The 22,033-nt window shown below is 39.9% G+C and overlaps 1 protein-coding gene across 2 annotated transcripts in view; it reads right to left on the bottom strand.

Moving 5' to 3' along the window:
• The window catches only part of VPS50 (VPS50, EARP/GARPII complex subunit), a 164,079-nt gene that overhangs the window by 50,075 nt on the left and 91,971 nt on the right, over positions 1–22,033 (bottom strand). The window contains exons 19-22 of one of the 2 annotated variants that reach the window (XM_019508429.1): positions 15,832–15,950; positions 13,730–13,836; positions 2,158–2,279; positions 11–1,161 (exon numbers count right to left, since the gene is read on the bottom strand). In XM_019508429.1, the coding sequence (XP_019363974.1) occupies positions 1,081–1,161; positions 2,158–2,279; positions 13,730–13,836; positions 15,832–15,950 (429 nt within the window). In that variant the 3' untranslated portion in view covers positions 11–1,080. Of the gene's footprint in view, positions 1–10; positions 1,162–2,157; positions 2,280–13,729; positions 13,837–15,831; positions 15,951–22,033 lie in introns of those variants that run through there. The other variant, XM_019508428.1, reaches the window with a different exon arrangement.

Here is a 22,033-nt window from a genome sequence, read left to right as displayed (position 1 = left end):
GGGGGGGGAGTTTAAGAGTTTTGGCTGCACAGAGCCAAGTCTTCAACTGACTCGTCCTCCCTTTTAGCCGATTCACCTTCCCTAGCTGTTGCTGAACACTGGTGTCCATGGGTGGATATGTGAGTCTGGAAAGGGCTAAAAAGTTTCCAAGGCTGCGAAACTGGAGGCAAGAGACCTCTCCAAATAATACGGCAATAGCTGATGCTTTGTGGAGCAGGAATCAAACCACAATGCATTTATCCTGGAGTTGAAAATCAGCTTCCCCACTTCATATATACACGTTGAATTTGGGGGACTGATTTGGGGAGGAAAGGTGCATGCTGCATGTGAAAAGACACAGTAATCTTCAAGTGGCAAAGTTATCATGTTACTTAGTGCTACTACATTCCTGTCTATTCACTTAATTACTACATAAATTCATTAGCCTGCAAGTAACAATTGCAAATTACTGAGATTAAGTGCTTCTGGCTTTCCCATGAATTTAGAGAAGGGTAAGAAGAATAACTTCAATGAGTACTCCAAAAGTGAGAAGGATGCACAAATAAAGTTCATCACAAATGGTACTGCATCAGAGAATAGGTACTCAAGTAGATGAGGTAAGTTTTCTATAATCAACTTAAACCATTGTGGAATAGGAAAATTAGTGAAATGGTGAGTTATGTAAATCACCCACGACTGGACATAATGCATCTAGAGTCACCCAAATAGAATGTCTAGATGCCATTTTCTGAACTGGTAAAATCTATTTTACTGCTTGTGCATTTAATAGCTTTCCTAGTCATTTGTGTGCGCGCTTTAATTAAAACATAGCATAGACTCAAAGTTCACAGTAAGCTCAGGCCACACATGATCATCATACTTTTAGGAAGCATACCAGTGTGCTTTAACAAGAATGAATGTTAATGGTCTAAATCACATACCACCACCCATCTTCACTACTTCAAGGACTGTAAAAATTATGTAAGCTAGGACACTGAGGTGCATTACAAGAGGGTTTATTATAGACCCTTTGTAAGCAGTATGTTTCCCATGAAAAACTGCCAAAACAACAAGTAGACACACTACAGTAACAACACATTTTTAGCCATCAGCTATAATGTTTACCTGCCTAGCACTGTGTTGTTCCCTGCTAGATGTGGAAAGTGAGGAACTTGGTAAGGGCTTTAAAAAAAAACAACAACAAAAAACAGGAGGTACAAAAAATAAATGCAAGGCAATAAGAGTAACAGAACAGCTGATTAAGCCATAAAAAAAAAAACAATTACCTTTAAAAAATGTATTTACCGCCCATCTTCCAGACATAAACAAATCCCAGATACATTTGTTCTGCCAAAGAGAACAGCTCAAACCTATTTAAAACCAGATGTTGAGAATCTGTGAATCCATCTGGTATCTGCCAAAGAATTATGATTAACCTGGAAACCTAGACTGTTATTGCTCATGGAACCATTTTTTAATATATTTATTAGTTTTATAAATGTTTCTCTACAGCAATTCTGCAAAGAGTTGATTTATGTTATTACAGACACTGTTGATGCCCATCTACTTTTCCAGCAAAAAAAAATCCATCAAAATGATACTTTCATTAGATAAAAGGTTAGATTAAAAAGGAAGTACAAGATCTGAAGAGCAACGTACTTCAAAGCTCATAATAGCTCAAGTTGGCCACTTGTTCAGCTGGTCTTCAACCACCTTCACTCACATATCCCATAATCTCCTTGCTTCTCTTTAACGTTCATTGTTTCTTTCCACTACTCATGACTACATAACTTTTTCTATGCCTCCTTCTGCATCTGGGAGAGCCACAACTTTCCTATGCATCAAGCCCTATCTTTTTTTCCAGGCTTTGATTTTCTGACCCTAATCTCAGATGCTGAATGTTCTCTCTTGGGTAGCATTATTGGCAGGAGAGGGGTGGGAGGGGAAGGAACCACCAATTAAGAAAAATTAAAACAAGAAACAATAATAGAAAACAACCAATATTTCTTGTAAAAATGAAATTTCCCTAATGACATTTTCCTTTTTTCTTGAGCCTATTAGTCTTCCCTCCTTCTCACCATATACTTAGTACTATACTCTTCTTGGAACAGAGATCTTATCAGTACAGCACAATGTAAACCACTGGTACTCTAAAAAGGAATAATACTTTCTACCTACCGTGTCATTTCGGCCAAAAAATGTATATACTGCATATAGATAGTAATCAAAAAGTTGGGACATGAAGTGGATCACATCAAATGCAATTGGTTTCAGAATGTTCATCATCTGCATGTATTTCCCTTGAAGATAAAAGATAAAAGTTCAGTTTTCCCAAAGTAGCATGAAGACTATGCTTAATTCAAAATTGCTTTTGTAATCTCTATATTATCTAACCTTTAATCCTATACACAGAAACTTAGTGAGAGGTAAATAACTAAAAACTATAGAACAAGAGGCCAGATGTTGTGACTAACGCATTCCAGATGTCCTTCTATTTTTCAAAATTCAGACTTCCAACTTTTTACTCATTTTTTTAATACCAATTTATACTGTAACCCATTAAAGCACTTTACACCATGCAAACGTATTGTTTCAATTCCTATTATTATCCCAAACAGTCTCCAGGAATTTAGTATAAAATTTAAGAATATTATTTTTGTAACAACATGCAAAATAAAATTATAAAAATATTAACAACCATTCTTTCTTTCTCTCTCCATGCCCTCCTAAGGAATGGAGACAGAATAAATCCATTCCATATACAGCAACATTTTCAACATCACCCCTCAGCAATCTATTATATTTTAGAGGGATACAGATGGCTCATTCCCACAGGACTTAAGGATTCATAGGAGATGCTATTATAGCTGGTGGGAAGGTGGTGGCAGAGGGAAGCGATCACTGACAACAGTGATATACAAGAAAATTAATATATACTTTACACAAAAATATATCCCTTGTTTACCCGAGACCTTCACTGCATTCAATGAATTTCCTTGGATTTATGCCAATGTAAACAAGAGAAACATCTTCTAAAGCTTTTGCTATTGAACACTGCCAGAAATTGGATACTGGAAGAAAGGAGAACTAAATTCCAAGGATATAGAAAAATAAAGTAGAGACACATTTGAGAGAAAATGAAGACAACACAGAGATGTCAGATAAGCCACACACAGGGGCCCGTGAGTGAGACTGACACTGTACCACTCCACCCACCCAACTTCCCACCTACCATTGTATAAGGGGTTGCAGTTCATAACATCCTCTCCCTTCCTATAAGTGGCCAAACATGTCAGGGAAAATAAAGCTGGTCAAGAATTCTGATTAACAATTTCTCATCAGAAAACACTGATTTGTGAAAGCCAGAACACTTTTGTGAAAATGTACCTATCAATATCAACAAGAACAAAATTTTTGGTAAAAATACAAAAAAGCACATCTAGTGGTAAGGGCACTGACTTGGGATGGGTAAAACAAGGCTGGAGTCCTTAATGCACCTGATTCAGACCAGAGACTTAAATCTTGGCCTCCTATCTCCATGTAAGTGTACTAATCACCAGACAAATGACTACTTGGAATGGGCCTCTCAATCTCTCCTTTTTGAGCTATTCCACTTTGCATAAATTAAACATGTTTTGGACCAAAGACTGAGAGAGTAACTCAATAACTAAGTTCAACTAGGGAACTGCTTTAAGATATTTATACTAAAAACAATCTAACATTCATCAGAACATGCATAGACCTCTGGTTACCCTAAAAGCCTCAGCTTTATTCACAGAATTATTCCTAGAAAAAGAACTGTGACATTATAAATTATATTTAGAACACCTAAATCACCTCCTTTTATAAATGTTTTCTTTTCTCAAATCAGTGAATTATCACACAAAGATCATATAAAGATGATATGCTAAACACTTACCTAAAGTTATTTTGGAGGATATTAGCTTCTGGCCTTGTAGTCACCAGGCAAGACCATCACTCTCTTTCGCCCTTTTACGTTAGGGCAGGTATGGTATAGAGAAGCCCTTAAAAGCCCTTAAAAAGATTCAGCTCCAAAAAACCCAAAAACTTGCTCCTGACATATTTCCTAAATCAGGGGTTGTCAACTAGGGGTATGCGTACTCCCGGGGGTACTTAGGAAGGCCATAGGGGGTCCATGCAGGCAGGTGGGGATGGAGCACCAACACTCACCACCCTATGCCACTGCCTCCCAGGACACAGGTGCTGCCCAGCCAGTCAGATGCAGGTGTGGGGGCAGGGAGGGGGAAGCTTGCACATGGCAGTCATGCCACCACCACTCGGCGGCACCACCTCCCAGGAGCAGGGCAACGGCAGCTGTGCTTTCTGGCCGGCCATGGGGGGAGAGCGGGGGTGGGACAGAGCTTGCATACAGCTGTCGCCACCACAACCCCTCACTGCCGCTGATCTGTGTCTGGCTACATGCCAGTCCCCCCTCCCCCCTGCTCTGCGTTCGGCCACCAGTGGTACACTTATAAAAAAAGGTTGAAAACCCTTGTCCTAGATCATCATGGCTACAGCAACAATTCAACCCTACTATGCAAGTCAAGGTCAGTTTTCTCAATTAGTTAAGTTCTCTCCTTGGTGGAGAGGAATCGCCCAGAATTTCAATTTGCTTTTCTCATGTTTCTCTTCCTTATGCTATGAAGAAAGAATCTAGGGATCCTGTTCTCCTTGAGGACTAAATGTCTGAGAGTTTTAAACCTGGTTTAATGATCAATGGGAAGCTGGTACACTGAAGTATGCACTGGATAAAGAAAATCTTCTAAACTCACATTTGGCAGATGCCTATTGCACAACTTGGAGCTTTCTTACTGCCTACAGACTTATTCTTAAATATGCTTATATTACATCAAAAGCCTCTGCCAGTTGCAACAATATGCGTCATGGGGGCTGGTATTTTTCCTATTACCTTGAGAACAATTGTGTCGTACATAAAATAAGATAGTCTTATAAAAGACGCATCCCTCTGTATCTTAGAGTAATAGAAAAGCATCTCTGACTTCCATACAGAATTTAATTCTAATATCAGAAGTTCTACATATCCATTAAAAATGACAAACGCAATTGAGAACAGTTAGGTGAAAACAACTGCTGGAACAAAATTGTAATTTATTATTTTCCAGGATAATTATTTGTCTAATTCAGTGAAACCCATCACTGTGGTGCATCTGAGCATTAATTTGACATTACTACTTTCTGTATTTCTACACAGCTCTGTTCCTGTTGCCATACATTATATAATTTGGGCCAAACCCAGCACCGTACTACTAATATTTATAAATCATTTAGTTTAAAATTTGTTCTTGTTTAAACATATGAAAGCCATAATATTTATTATTCAGCACACTTTCAAGGTTAGTAAACTCCTGACTTTACCTATTAATTGTGTGCTTACTCTCACTTCATAACTTCTTGATCTAGGATGACACATGGTTTAATTATAGCTGTATGAATTAAGAACAGCCACAGAGCAGTTTTTAAGATCAGTCTATACTTTGCCTTCCATGAAGAAAAAGCAAACAGACTTCAGGTATCCTGAACTCACAGATAAGTTTCAAGGTCACTTTTATCATTTTTATACCCAAATAGACAATTATGGCCATATCACAGCAGTGGTCATTCTTCTAGGCAGTGGAATTCTAGGGAGATTCAGATAATGTTTAAGGGCTGAATTTTTTCACTTATCTTCTATGCTAAAGCACATTTTAAAATGCAGATGTAGTCCACACACAACATGAATATGATGTGTCAGTTTGGAAAGATTTTATGTCCAAATTTTTGTGTTGCTGGCACAAATACATGAGACAGCAGAAGTATAGGATTTTACCCAAGAGACTACGGACAATGCATTGAACATTCTCCCCTCAGTCTTGTCCCTGTAAAATTTTTAAATGCCAAGAACATTTCTTTTATCACCACATCACTCATCCTAATATAACAAATGTTCCCAGAACATTTCCTCCTCATTTCTTTCCCTAAATTGATGTCAATTTTTCAGCTCCTTTGTATATGCTGTTACCTAGCTGCACTAAGTAAAGTTCACACTTCTATTTGAAAAAAGGTAAAATGAGTTTACTAACCATAAAACTAACATAATTTCTTCTGTATACCTGGATTATTTGGAACCAAAACATTACTTAGATTCTGCAAGGATTGGCATTATAGAAACTCTTAGATAATCTACCTAATTTTGAGTTGCTGAACTCTGAAGTTTATTGATTTGTTAGCGTAGTCATTAATTCCTTTTTCAAAGAATCATATAAAATTGGGCTTGGAGGGGACCCCTCAGGAGGTCATCTCATCCAACCCCTGATCAAAGCAAGACAAGTCCCAACAAAATCATTCCAGCCAGGGCTTTGTCAAGGCAGGCCTTAAAAGTCTCCAAGGATTGAGATTCCACAACCTCTCTAGGTAACATGTTCCAGTGCTTCACCACCCTTTTAGTAAGAAAGGGTTTCCTAATCTCTAACCTAACCTTCCCTTGCTGCAACTTGAGACCATTGCTCCTTGTTCTGTCATCTGCCACCACTGAGAACAGTTCAGCTCCATCCTCTTTGGAACCACCCTTCAGGTAGGTGAAGGCTGCGATCAAATCTCCCCTCAGTCTTCTCTTCTGCGGACTAAATACGCCCAGTTACGTTGCCCTCTTTTCATAAAGCATCTGGCCTAGTCATTGCCCCCTGCTGGACTCTCTCCAATCTGTCCACATCCTTCCTGTAGTAGAGGACCCAAAACTGAACACAGTACTCCAGGGCTAGGGACAGAATTTGCACATAAACCGGTTTAAGTGATCAGAAACTGGTTTAATCCTGTAACAGAACGCAAATTCAGTACACAGAAACCCGTTTCAAAATGGCTGAAACTGGTTCAGGATAAACCTGGTTGAATGTAGTATCAGACTTAACTGATTTAGGTCCAACTGGTTTATGAAACTTCTATCCCAGACCCCTTCCTGCTTCAAGTTAACTCAGAGTCCCCCAGCATGCCAGAATGCTTTCCAGCCCTGGACTGGACTGTGCTGTCTGCTCCAGAGAGCAAAGCTGGCCCTGCCCCTCTGCTCCCTAGCTGGTGCAGCAAGGGCTGGCTAACTGGCCTTGCTGGCTGCTCACTGCCCCCTCCAAGCAAACCCCGGCTGGGGTCTGGGGCCAGGGAAGGTGTTAAACTCACCTTCCCCAGAGTATGGACCTGCCCTGACCTGCTGGCTTAATTAATGTCGGCTGCAACTGTGGACAACAAATCCCAAAGGCACCTGGAGGCAGGAAGGGAAAGTGATGAGCACCCCTGTGGAGTCCTGTTGCTCTGATGCTGGACTGCAAATCCCAGAGACCTCCCAGGCCATGTTTATAATTTTCAGTTTATAGTTTTTCAGATAAAAAAACTATTCTTGTTCAAGCTTTTATGAATTCAATGCTACTACTTTCCCCATCTCCACCCCTAGGCAGAGCATGGGCTGCCCCCTGTGCTCCAACAGGGAGGGGGCAAAAGCCTTGGAATGGTTGGCAGGCATGCTCTAGTACCCCCAGCCTCTGGCTTGAGCCACTGTTGGCACGTGGGTGCATTTCCTGAATCAATAGTGCTTGTATGTTCATTTGCTTATCAGTTCAAACTCTGCAGAGTAGACTAACTTGCAAAGAATGAATCAATTCAGCCATGGGCTTTTTGACTGCCTGCACTTGGCCTATATGTGGCCTACCAAGTGCAGAATAGAGGGTAAGAATCACTTGCCTCAATCTACTGGCAACACTCCTACTAATGTAGCCCAGTATGCTGTTAACTTCCATGGCAACAAGAGCACACTGTTGACTGCACCTGTACCAGCGCATGGGATTCTTCCATTTTAAGTGCAGGACTTTGTTCAACTTGTTCCTGTTGAACCTCATGAGATTTCCTTTGGCCCAATCCTCCAATTTGTCCAGGTTGCTCTGAATCCTATCCCTGCCCAACCTTCTAGCACATCTACTATTCCCCACAATCTTCCAGATTGTTAATGAAAATATTGAACAAAAACCAACCCCAGGACTGACTCCTAGGGCATTCCACTTGATACTGTCACAGTGAGACATTGAGCCATTTATCGCTATCCATTTAGCCTGACGATCCAGCCAACTCTCTATCCACCTTACAGTTCATTCATCCAACCCATACTTCCTAAAATTGATCGCCAGAAAGCTGTAGGAGACGATCAAAAGCCTTGTTAAAGTCAAGGTATACAATTTCCACTGGTCTCTCCACACCCACGGAGCCAGTAATCTCATCAAAGGAGGTAATCAGATTGGTCAGCCCCTCATTGGCTCCATGCTGACTGTTCCTGATCACTTTCTTCTCCTCTACATGCTTAGAAATGGATTTCTTAAGGATCTGCTCCATAATTATTCCAGGGACTGAGGTAAGGCTGACTGGTCTGTAGTTCCCTGGATCATCCTTCTTCCTTTCTTAAAGATAGGAACTAAATTTGCACTTTTCCATTCATCCAGAACCTCCTCCAATTGCCCCAAGTTTTCAGTGATAAGAGCCAGTAGCTCTGCAATCACATCAGCCATCTCCCTCAGCACCTGTGGATTGATTACATCCAGCTCCATGGACTTGTACATTTCCAGCTTTTCTAAATAGTCCCTAACCTGTTCTTTCACTGCTGAGGGCTGCTCACCTTCTCCCCAAACTCTGCTGCCAGGTGCAGTAGTCTGAGAGCCAACTTTGCCCATGAAGACTGAGGTGCAAAAGGCACTGAAAAGGTTGCCTCCCCCATTCAGCAAGGGATCCACACTTTTCCTGACCTTCATCTTGTTGTTAGCAATCTATTAGAAACCTTTCCAGTTACCCTTCACATCCCTTGCTTGTTGCAACTCCAAATGCACTTTGGCCTTCCTGATTTCATCCCTGCATGCCCAAGCAATACTCTTATAATCCTCCCTAGTCATCTGTCTAAGCTTCCACTTCTTGTAAGCTTCCTTTTTGTGTTTAAGCTCACTGAAGAGTTCTCTGCTAAGCCAAGCTGGTCATCTTCCATACTGGTTATCCTTCCCGCACATCGGGATGACTTGTTCCTGTGTCCTCAGTCAGGTTCTTTAAAATACAGCCAGCTTCCATGGACTTAATTTCCTCTCAGACTGGCCTCCCACGACATTCTGCCCCATCAATTCCCTGAGTCTGCCCATCAATTCAAAAGTCTGCTTTTCTGAAGACTTGGGTCCATACTCTGCTGCTCTCTTATTTCTTTTCTCAGGATCCTGAACTTGATCATCTCATGGTTACTGCTGCCCAAGTTGCCATGCACTTCTACTTCCCCCAACAATTCTTTCCTGCTTGTGAGCAGCAGGTCGAGAAGAACATGGCCCCTAGTTGGTCTCTCCAACACTTGCACGAGGAAGTTATCTCCAATGCTCTCCAAAAATTTCCTAGATTGCCTGCACACTACTGTATTGCCCTCCAGCAGATAAATCGGTAACTGAAGTCCCCCATGAGAACCAGGGCCTGTGATCTGGGAGCTTCCATTAGTTGTATGAAGAAAGCCTCATCTACCTCATCTACTATACCTCCTGGTATAGTGGTCTATAGCAGCCAGCCACTATGACATCACCCTTGTTGGTCTCCCTTCTAACTCTAACACAGAGACTTTCAACAGGCCGATCTCCGGTTTCATACTAGAGAGCTGAGCAATCATACAGCTTTTCTCCCTTGCCTGTCCTTCCTGAACAGTTTGTACTCATCCATGACAGTACTCGTAATACGAACTATCCTACCAAGCCTCTGTTATTCCAATCACATCAGTTTTTTTGTTTTGTTTCTCTCAACTGCAATAACTAAATGATAGTATTAGTTGGCTCAATTTACACAAAATGGTTCAAATCACCAAATAAGGGTAAATAGATCAGTTGCTAAAATGTAAAAAACATTTCTTCAGCCTAGAAGCCATTTAAATGGCAACACGATGCCACGCAAAGGAAAGGAAAAAAGTCATAGGACGGAAAAATCATAAATTTTGTTGTGACTAACGACCTAAATTTTAGATCAAATCCTCAGCAGTATGAGACATTTATGTTTATCAATTTTGCACATGCCCTTAATTAATGCAAATATTTCTTCATTCCTCAGTTTGTCCTATGATCCAGAATCCGGAGGAAATGTACATAAAACATGCTTCTACATCTACAACTGTGACATCTACAACTGTGGCCACTCTCCTAAAACCAAAGAAACTAGACCATCCTCTTATTTAGCCATAAATGTTGCCGTTAATAGATATGACATGCTTACTTTCCAACATTCTGGACTATAGAGCAAGTATAGGAGTTTGGAACCAAAACCTGGATCACCTGGAGAGTAGTGCTACACACTGCCATATAACTCTGTCATTAACACGGTGTTGGTTTTCACATTATAGAGAGATGATTCAAGAGAACAAGTAAAGAATACTACAGCTCAAGGTGTCTGCCACATAGTTTAAGGACTAATGGTGGACAGGCACAGTGTAATGCTAAAAAGAAAAGTAACCACTTGGAGAAAGGTTTCCAGTTGCATTCTCTATCAATATTTTCAGTAGTGACCTGAACACAAAAAATGGGAATATACTGATGATTGAAGGCACTGTATCAATACAGATGAGGATCAGAATATCTTACAAGAAAGTGGATAATTTTGAGTGAAATAACAGAAATGGAATGAAATTCAATACTATAAATGCATGGTCATGCACTTGGGAACTAACAGAAATGTTTGCTAGCTGAGTATATGTTAAGCCGGAAATTACTAAAAATGAAGATAATGGTCAATCTCACAACCTGCTAATGCGAAGCAGCTGTAAAAAAAAAAAAAATTACAAAAAAGCTCCTAAAAAGTCTCAATAAAAGTATGTCCAGTTGCGATAAAGGAAATATTCACATCATTGTACTAGCACTGATAAGCTTTCATGCTCCATACAATTCTAGTCAATCTGGAACAGCAGCAGAGAGCGTTACAGGTATGATGATCATGGAGTGGAGAGCATACCTTACAAGAGGAAAATATAAAATCTTTGTATGTCAATTCTAACAAAACCAGGGTGAGGACAAGATGATTATTGTTTATAAATATATTTGGAGCTAAATACCACAAGAGGGAGAAGAGCTCTTTAAGATAAAGACAATGCTAACACAAGAACATGTAAATGGATACATTCAGGCTATAAATCAGAAAAAGGTTTTTAGAATTTTACTGTTCTGAAACAGTCAGACTAAAGGGGGAAAAAACCTAACTGCATTTAGGACAGAATGGGGTCAACGTGGGAGGAAATTATGACATATTGCCTGCAATGGCAGGGGACTGGACCAAACAACCCAAGAGGTCCCATCCAATCCTATGTAGCTAATGCAGATGTAGGCAGGTTCAGCCATTATCAACTGCTCTAAGATTAGTATAAAACATTGCTTAAGGTTGAAACCTTTCAAATTAAAAAATAAGGAGGAAGGGAAAAAAGAAAACTGAGCAACAAAAGTAATATTTATATAACTTTACAGGTTTGACTAGAATCCATAAAAGCAAATAATTCTGCCTTAAGATCAAAAATCCAAAGTATTCTTCCAACCACTCCTCTGTTGGGCAAGAAAAAAGAATTGTGACATAAAAGAAGGCTAACACGTCAATCCAGATTTGCAGGTCTGATGAAATTGCTTAAAATAAAACAGACATGAAATAACTAATAATCTGTCCAGCGGTTCATGCACTGGATCAAAACATACACACAGATGTTCAGTTTGTACATCAATACCCCGGAAGACATGAGTCATAACAGTACATAATATAAATCAAACTGGTAAGCATTTATTTCTTCATGCCTATGTGGTAAAAACATTCTAATGGGAAAGTTGGCCATCATGTGAATTTAAATGAATTTTTCTAAACAAAATAATTCACCTGCATTTCCTCAGCAATTGCCATATTTTATCAAACTAGTTATAAATATACTACAAACCAACTGCAGAAAAGCACTCTTGCAGAAGTTCACCATTACACTTCATGCTCATCCACATAACATACACACAGTTTTCCCACTTAACAGTTAAAAATAACAAACAATTATTGTAATGTAGTCTCATGATACTAATACATTGTACTAATAACAATGAATAATATGCTAGAGTTAATATTGTTATAAGCAGGGATCCTGGTTTTCCCTGATAAAAAAAGCAAATTCTCTGATAAAACCCCCAAAAATCTGTGATTAAAATGAAAAGCTCCCAACAGCCCCCCTGGCCCTGCTGGTGCCCCTCACTCTACCCCCCTCTCCCCAGCCTGCCAGCTGCAGGCTCAGGCAGCAGGGGGCCGGCTCCCTGCTGTGGCGCACACTCCCGGGGGCAGAGGCGGGCAGGAGGGGACACTTGCCCCCCAGATCTGTGTGCGGGGTGGGGCCTCACTGCATGCTCTGGTTCTCCACCCTGCTGCCCTCCTTCAGGGCTTCTGCAACCCGGCGGGTGTGACCCAGCACCGCAGGGCAGAGTGGGACCAAGCAGGAAAGTTGTCTCTGGTGCAAGCACTGCATTGCTCTAGTGACATGTTCCCAGTGCACATGGCAGCAGTGAGGGGCACACCTCCACGCTGCCACCCCTGCTGCCACAAGCAAAGGGGACAGGATGCCAGGGCAGCATGGAGCTGGCAGTGGCAAGCAGCACTGGGTTGCATCCACTGGGCTGCAGACGCCCCAGGGGGAGGGCAGCAAGGCAGGAGCCTGAGCCCACAGCGGGCAACCTGCACCCACCCCTGCCCTGTGCACAGATCTGGGTGACATGGGTCCACTCTGCCCCCTGTGAGTACACACAGTGGTGGGGAACCAGTTTCTCCCCCTCCCCCCAGCACAAGCCACCCACAGCCCCATTCCACTTCCCTCCAGGGCCCCCTGCCCACACTGTCTTTACAGTTTGCCTCAAGCAAAACATGGAGTGCTCAATCAGAGCAGAAGTCCTTCACTGAGGCTTCCAAAAAAACCCACCCATTACACATGAACATATTTAGGACCATTCACGAAGCTGTTCTCTATGATGTGACCAGGCGTCTAGCAGAAAACTCGACCAAAATCACCAACCAATCTGACATATGTCAACATATCCAATTAATGGTTAAAAGTGTGGTTTACAGTGTTCATTAATTATATTATGAATTGATAACTCAATTTCAGGCTGCCTGATATGTACAAATTTTGACTTAAAAATACAAGACATTTGAACTATCAAAATCAGCTTCTCAACCAATAGTTCATATAACTAACTATGGAAAACAACTATGGAAAATTCAGACATCTTCCTGGCATACCATAAGATGATACAAATCATGTGTGTGCATTTGAGCCAAAAAAAAGAGAGTCCTAAGTTGCCTTCAAATAAAAAATGTTCAATCCAGCAAAACACATCTGTATAAAAAAAAGTAAAAACAAAACAAAAGCCATGCCTGCACAAAGATTTGTGCTGTCCTCTTGTTATACCCATTAACCTTCTGCACTAAACCTTTTGCCAAACAACTCACCATTACGCAGATTTATGAAGTAGTGCATATTTCTATTTTGAATAAAAGTGTCAGACCTTTTCATAAGATTTTAGCCTTATGATTGTAACTGACTTTTGTAAAACACTTTTGGAACTACAATTTTAAAAGAAGGTTTCTAACAACATTGACTTTAAAATGCTTTAAAACAACCCATATTTTATTCTATGATCTACAAGTCTGTAAAAAAAAATCCAAGTCATTACACCATTGTACTTACCAACAAGCCTTATTACATTCAGCGTAGTGTTTGTCAGAATGGGGGCATTCACCTTGTTGAGGCTATAATCTGATCTCTTCCTGCTTTTCAGGGTCTCTCGAGAAATGCTTAATTAAAAAAAAGATGAGAACCAACAGTTGTCTAATAATGTACAACATAAATTGGAAATAAAGAGTGCATCTTATTGCACAGTATGTTATACCCAAAGTGAAGCATGTATTTTATTTATATCAATAAATAACTGCATGAGAACATGCGGTCATCTAATTGAACACTGAGCTGGGAAAAGAATTCTTGGCTTCTCACCTTTAACTCTTTTTGTGGCTTTACCAAAGCAAATTAACCACGCTGGTTAACTTCCCCACATGTAAAGTGGAGCAGATTAAAAGAAGGCAAAGTCATCAGGAAAGCTGTGAGGTTTAATGGGCTAAAGCTGAACTGCACTTTATATAAGAACAAATAACTGGGTAAACATGAGGAAATTAAAAAATTGCTTAAAATTCAATGTGGAGAAACAGACTGCAGCCTGCTGTTCTACAAAATAATGTGCTACTGCTGAAAGAAAGATAAGAATTTCATAGGCTGTATGCATTGAGATAAATAGGAGAAACAGATATTTTAATTTTTTTATTATTATTATTATTATTATTCCTTTAAGTATTTTACTGTACTGGTTCTACAGACATCTTTGGAACTACATAGGTTATGGGATTTGAAAAAGTAAACTGATAATATTTTACTTTAGGAGTGATTTCCCTGAAGAAGGAACTTCTCTTTTTCTACATGAGTGGCAATTTTCTGGTTCTCCTGTAGGCCTCCACAATAAATAATGTCTGCCTTTTTAGGGTATGAATTAATTCCCACCTTGATATAGTACCTAGAGGGAAATGAATTTTCTTTTTATATAGTCCAAAGTTGGTATTATATTAAAAAAGTGAGACAATGATTAATTTGAAATTATAAGTAGATATATTTGATCTATGGAAGCATTTCAAGGAATACATATATGGAAATTCTACAGTGCTTTCTCATATCTGCAAAAGGTGACTGGTTTTGTTCAAAACTGAAACTTAGAAGCCAAGACTTCAGTCATATCTCTGCAAACAATTATTCTGGACTTGAACAGGTATTAGGTTTACAAAAAGGTAGCAAGGTCAAACCTTCAGTTAACGTTTGACTGCTTTACTAATCAGTCCTCCATCTCCTTCCCCTTATTTCGCAATTTGTCTGTTCACTGCTTCTTTCTTGGACAATGATAAACACAGCCTGAAGGTTTGCTGCGTTTGGAGAAATATATTCTCTACTTTAAGTGTGGGGATGATATAATAGATTTGACAGCTAATATTTGTTTCTATTAAATTTGTAGAATAAAGGAAAGGTTAAAAGTAGAGAAAGAGATACATTTTTTTTTCCAGCAAGACCCCCTCTATACATTACGGATATTAAACAATTAACCAGTTAATTGTACAATTACCTGGAGACCAGCCACACATGCAAAGTAGCTATCACACAATAAAAAGCTCCAACCAGCTATAAAGTTAGACCTGAAAAATGTATACTAACTTTATAGCTGGTTGCTATCCAGCTTTAAATCTGCACATGTAGCAAGGTCTCCCCACTGGCTGGGAGGCCCATCAGCTAAAAGGGCTCCCAGCCAAAAGGGTGCACCATGCCCTGAACCCTAGCGATCAAGGCAGCTGTGATCCCTAGGGCTTGTGGGTATGTAAAACCCCTGAGCTCCAGGGATCAAGGTTTCGCACAGCCCTGATCCCTAGGGATGATGGCAGCCACAATCCCCAGGGCCTGGGGGTTTCATGCACCCCTGAGCTGGGGAGATTGCAGCTGCCATCCCCAGGGTCCAGGGGTACGTAGGGCACCCAACTGAGGCGGGTCCCAGCTGTGGGAGCTCGCTTCTCATCTATGCAGGGGGAGCCCAGGATCAGGCTGTCCCTGCACAGGCAATAAAGCATGATTGTATCTAACAGGCAATCCCACAATCGCACCTCCTGCCATGCACGTGTACCAAGGCAGGAGGCACAACTGATCACGCATCAGATCCTGTCATGCCTTTGCCTGCACATGTAGAAGGGGCCCCAAGTTACCTTTTTACAGGGACATCTCCTGTCTGTTCATCCACATAATCTCTTTTCAGCTCTTCTGGAACATCACTGTCACTGTCATACTCTTGATATGCACTCTTTTCCTGTTCATCAGATTCATACTAAAAAAACCCAAAACATAATAGCATTAACTTTCTCGATTATATCCTCAAACACTTGTGTTCTTTTTAAAAAAAAAAAAATCAATGACTTTTTATGACTTTTTAGTTCTGCCACTAACAGCACCATTAGATTGAGTTCTTTACCTTTGATGCATTAAAAATTGTCTACTACCACATTTATTAAGTATAAGAATAAACAAACATCAAATGTCTAGATTTTCAAGGTTTTCTGTATCACAATTTTAAAAATAATAGTGTTATCCATGATATGCATCTGCGTTACAGATATTTGACAAATATTTTATCACATACAACATGCCCCCAAACATTATATGCACCTTGTCTTTGAAAGGCAGAATGAAGAAAAAAAAATATTTTTTCAAGTATTATGGCTGCATAGAGCAAAGCCAGAGCCTAATCTTCAGCTGAATAACTGCTCCCCCCGTTTCCTAAAGATGAATCCCTAGTTGCTACTGAAGACTGGTCTCCATGGTTGGATCTATGATTTTGAAACAAGTTAAAGGATCTCTGCTAAAGAGCGGAAGAAGCTAAGAAAGGCAGCTAGCAGACAGCAAAATGTCCCTAAGTAAGGTTAGCTTGATTAGTAGAGCTTTGTGACCAGTAAAGTAGAGAGAATCGCTAACATCTGTAGAGTGAAGAACCATGAGCCATTAAGTCAACTGACTCCCTCAAATGCCTGAACTATTTGCATTAGGGGACATAAAATGAAACTATTAGGTAGTAGGACTGAAGCAAAATAAAATATTTCACCTGAGCAAACTAGAGCTGTGCTATCTTTTTAGCCACTATATTTTGGATTAAGAAATTAGCAAGTATGTCAAAAATTGGTAACTGCTAAAAGGACCCAGAACTTATGGTAGAGGCAATATCTTTTATTAGACCAACTAGATAGTTGCAAAAAAAATTCTTTCTACTATGAGCTCTGATTCCTTTTGCCTGTAGACCAATAAGGCTACAACCTATATCTCTGGTAACTGCTGTAATATTTACATGTTATGAAGAAAGTAATTAGTTGCCTCAAATGGAGTTTAAAGGAAAAAGAAAAAAGTCAAGAGATGTAAAGACCTTACAAAGGAAGATACTTATTCTACTAAAAGTACTTTTTAACCTTGATATGTTTAACAAATTACTCTCAAACTGTTCAAAAAACTAGGTGCTTTAGGAACTTCTCATGTAAGCAAATTAGTTTGCTCACCAGACTACTGTGTGCTAATGCAGCAAATACAAAAGACAGGCAAGTCCCAGCCTTAGGCTAAAACCCAATTCCCAGCAAAGCTCTTGAACAGTCACACCTGGCACCTCAGGACTGGAATATGCCAAAAGGCCCCTGCATGTTCCATCAATGATGAATATAACCCAACACTTTCCTTTTGGCTTTGCTTGAACCTCTAGACTGCCCTGTAGACACCCTGTGCAAGAAGACACATGAAAGCATGCAATTCCCACTGCAGACAGATAAGGCAGCTCAAAGAATTTGACTCCTATGAATTTGACTGTGCAAACAGAGAAAACTTAAGAAATGCAGACTCCAGATAATTCTAAGGATGAAATGGTCCTGAGGTATAACCTAATTTTGTAGATATTTTTTTATGAGATTTGCTACTATTTTTAGTTGAATGGGTTAACAGAAAAGGAGTAGTACATTTTAAAGTGATCTCTCTTAAGCATCAAGGTTGGAATTCCAGGCAATGGGAGCAGCATAGAACAAACGAATGGGATGATGAGAGGAGGAGTGAAAAAGTAAGTTCCTTGCTTATTAGTAGGAGACCCATACCATACTAAATGTTCAAGATAATAAAAACCTCTATTAAATGAGTGATTATTTCAGAAGACAATTGATCCTGGGCTTGATTAATAAGCATAGAGAGTGAATTTATTTAACTCATTTGAGGAAGTAATTATATGTAGGATTAAAATAATTTATTCTAAAATAATGTGCTTTGATTCAATTACAATGCAGTAATAGAAACATCATTAATAGCAATTTGTTAAAAATCCCACTTTAAGATTATTCTTGTGTGCCAAGTGCATCAATTTTGAAGAAAAAGATGAATGGCTTTTAACTGACCTGTGTTTTAATAGAATAAAGACATTTAAAAATGATTTTTGTGGAAAACATAGCTTAATTCACCAAGAGCAAGGCATGCCTGACCAATCCAATTTCCTTCTATGGTAAGGCTCAGTAGACTGGAGGAAAGCAGTATCAATACCTTGATATTAGAAAGACTTTTGACAGTGTCATGACATTCTCCTTAACATCATCATTAATTATTTGAATGGTTGGATCCAGTGCAAATTAGCAAATTGCAGATGACACCAAGTTGTGTGAAATTATAGGGCTAAGATCCAGAATGACCTGGATAGACTAGAAAAATGGTCCACAATCAACCAAATGAGATTCAACAAGGACAAATGCCGGAGACCTGGGAAGCATGACTTATGAGGAACTAGGGTAATTTAGACTGGAGAACAGATTGCTGAGAGGGGATTTGATCAGTTCAAATGCCTGAGGGATAGAGGATGGAGATGGACCTTTCGTTGTGGCTGTTGGGGACAGGACTAGAAGCAATGGCCTTAAGCTTCAGCAGAGGAAACCTAGGTTTGGAAATTAGGGGGAACTTTGTGACTATGAGGGTGGTCAAGCATTGGAACAGGCTACCTAGAGAAATTGTAGAAGCTCCATCCCTGGAAACTTTCAAGAGCAGGTTAGACAGACGCTTGGTTGGGATGGTTTAGTCAAGGGGATTGGGGCCTTCAGTGAGACACACCAGCCCTACTTCACTTCGAGTCTTATTTATTAAAAGCCTTAACACTATCACGGTGGTGTTAAAGTTGTTGGACTTGTTTATGGTAGCAAAATGAAGGGAAAAACTTGTTTCTTGAAGTACATCATAAATCGTAAGTATTTATTTGCTTCTTCAACTTCCCTTATGAATTTTTTTTAAGATGACTTGTAAGTTAAAGTTACACTAAAGTATAATTTGCAGTTCATAATAAGTAGTCTGATGATAACAAAAGTTAGAGAAAATGTAAATGTCCTGTTCACTAGAATTAATTACTATTTCACAGGTTTCTTGATATGCACCTCCAACAACTTTTTTAGAATAATTACTTATCTTACTAAAGTTATCTTGCACTTGGACTAGTTATTAGTTTCTCTCTCTTAAAGAGAGTGTCTCAACTTAACTAAAATATGAACTGTCCCTAACTACATCTTGGTAAATATACAAAAAGATGCCTTTGTCATATTGTTAAAATAAAGCATCTGAATTTCACCAGGGATTTTACAACTCAGGAGGCTGATGTGAATTTTGGTACCTAAAATTCAGATACTCGCCTCTAGACAAATAGGTTCATTTTTTCCAGTAAGATGCTGAGCACCCACAGGTCTCACTAACTACAATACAAGCTATAAATAAGCATGTTAAAGATCAAGGCTCACATTAAAGTGACTACTTTTAGAGACAGCTGCCAATTTCCAGTATGTAAATTTGAAAGTGCTAGGTTTGTTGCCTGACTATTATGCAGTTAAACAGAACTCTTCAGCTAGGGACAGAAATTATACATAAACTAGTAATATGTGATCAGAAACCAGTTCAAATCTGTAACTCAGAAGTTCAGTGCACATAAACCGCTTTTAAAATGGCCAAGACTGGTTTAAGATCAACCTAGATGGATGTAGTATCAAACTTAACTGATTTAGGTTAAATTGCTTAACCTTCTCTCCCAGATCTCCTCCAGATTAAGTTAACTCAAAGTCCCCAAGCCTCCCAGGATACTTTGAACCCCCCCTTCCCCTCACAGCATGGGCAGGTCCAAGCTGTCTGCCAAGCAGGGAGGGGTGCTCTAGCACCCCACAGCGTTTGGCCTGGGCTACTGCAGGCACACAGGTGCATTTCCAGAATCAAAAGTGAATGTCTTTTCATTTGCTTATTGGTTCAATCTACAGAGTTCAGACTAATCTGCAAAAATTGAATCAATTTAGCTTCAGGATTTTTGACTGTACTTGGTCTTCGTGTTCACAAGAAAAACAAAACAAAACAGCAGACTATCACCACATTGCAGATCATCTGACAAAATATTTAGATGTATTGTACCTCTGCCACCATGACACTTAACATTATAGTGTTGTTTACGTGAAATAACTACAAGCTTAAGTGCTAAGACATACACCCTAGAACAAATCAATCCACAAGCCAAAACGATGCATGGCTTAAAGAATCCAGGCACTCAGATATTTTCTCCCTTGCCAGTTTGTTCAGGGTTTTTGGGTTTTTTTTAAATGCACCATACAATTGTGTTTCTTCTTTTTAAGTAATAATTCCAAAGCATATTGGGACCAGAGGAGAAAAATGAGGTAAGGAGGACAACAGTCAAATGAACAAGAAACCTGGGTTTGGTTTCCTTTTTGGTAGAGATTCCCTTTGCATTTCTGGGCAAGCCACTTAAAGTCCTGCACTTAAATTCTCAATCTGTAAAAATGGAAATAATACTTCCCTATTTTACCCAAGTGTTTTGAGTACAAATCCATTAATGATTTACAAGGCTTTTAAATGGCCATGTGTACCAACGTGAATAAGTGAAAGGGTGAACTACTTGTATCCATAATTTCATAGCATCACCAAATTTCTTTTTAATAGTAGAAGCAACCAACTATCTAGTTTCTTGGTGCTAAGGTCTCATGCTGCATGGAATAGACACTGTTTATATGATATGCTGCTAAAAATGTTCTTTACTGGGTACAAATACAGAAAGGCAGTATCAAAAAACAGTTTCTGGAGGAGAAAGAAAACATTTCAATCTAAATCATTCTCAGTTATATGAATTAGACTGAACATAAATACTAATGATAAATTAAATTTATGTGAAAATATGTTAATTCTAGACACTTGTCAGAAGTTCCCAAAATTAGTTTAATTAAATTGTTTATAAAACTGAGTGTAAACCCAACGTATGAAAAAAAAAACAAAAAAACATATAATCTCTTTTCCATGTATCCACAGACAGAACATTCTGTCCTTCTACTGTCAACCAAAAAATAAATTAATCACTTTTTTTCACCAGGCACAAATTTAGTTTGAGCAATTCGTGACACATGGAGATTTCACTTCAACACAGAGCACTTGACTGGCACATAAGGACAGTGTGAAAAATAGGACAGTGTAGCCAGCTTTGCAAACCCACAGTTCTATGTAGCCCTACCAAATAGGAAACAGGAAACAGTTTAAGATTATTAAAGGGAAACCACTGCATGGATTACAGAGAGTTTGTCTTTGCTACACATGTAACAACACATTAAACTACAACAAATACATGGGACTGCAACTCCCTCTAGTGGCAGATTCCAGAAATAATGCAGCCTACTATTGTTGGACTCCTGAAATAGCGCTCCATCACCTCAATGTGCTTTGTGATACAAAAATTCCCAGGATGTGGACACAAAAAAAGTTGACCCATTCCAACATGTCACCTTGTTTCCAAGATCTGGAAATTATGGTCACGGGGGGAGAGTAAAGATACAGGTTTCCCACAATTTATGCGGGTTCTTTATATGTGAATTTACTCGTATCTGATGAGTATATTTAGACCCCTAATTCGTCATATGTGAGGTAAATTCACTCTTATGCAATCAGCATAGATGCCCCACCACCCAAGCAGGTCAGTTTGTGGGGGGGAGGGGAAAAGGCCATGGCCCCACTCACCCCAGCCCTGGCTGAGGCGGCCCCAGGAACAGCCAGCACCAGCTGCCTGCAACTGTTGGGCTGCATTGGGCTCTGCCTGTCCCCCGACGCCTGGGCTCACCCCAGCTCCTGGGCTCTGCCGCACTGTGGTGCAGGGAGCTGATGTCAGCTGCTCCTGGGGCCACTCCAGCACGGGCTAGGGTGAGTGTGGATAAGCAGAGCTCTGGGGAGCACTGGGCGCAGCACTCACCCCAGCCCCAGCTGCAGCAGCCCTAGGAGCAGCCAACACCATCTACCTGCACTAGGGCAAAGTACAGCCCAGGAACAGGGATGACTAGGGACAGGCAGAGCACAGTGCAGCCCAGCAGCTGCAGGCAGCTG

Source organism: Gavialis gangeticus, unplaced genomic scaffold (genome assembly GCF_001723915.1).
Source record: "Gavialis gangeticus isolate Ggan-Ray unplaced genomic scaffold, GavGan_comp1, whole genome shotgun sequence".
Lineage (NCBI taxonomy): Eukaryota > Metazoa > Chordata > Crocodylia > Gavialidae > Gavialis > Gavialis gangeticus.
This window is presented reverse-complemented; position numbering and strand designations above follow the sequence as displayed.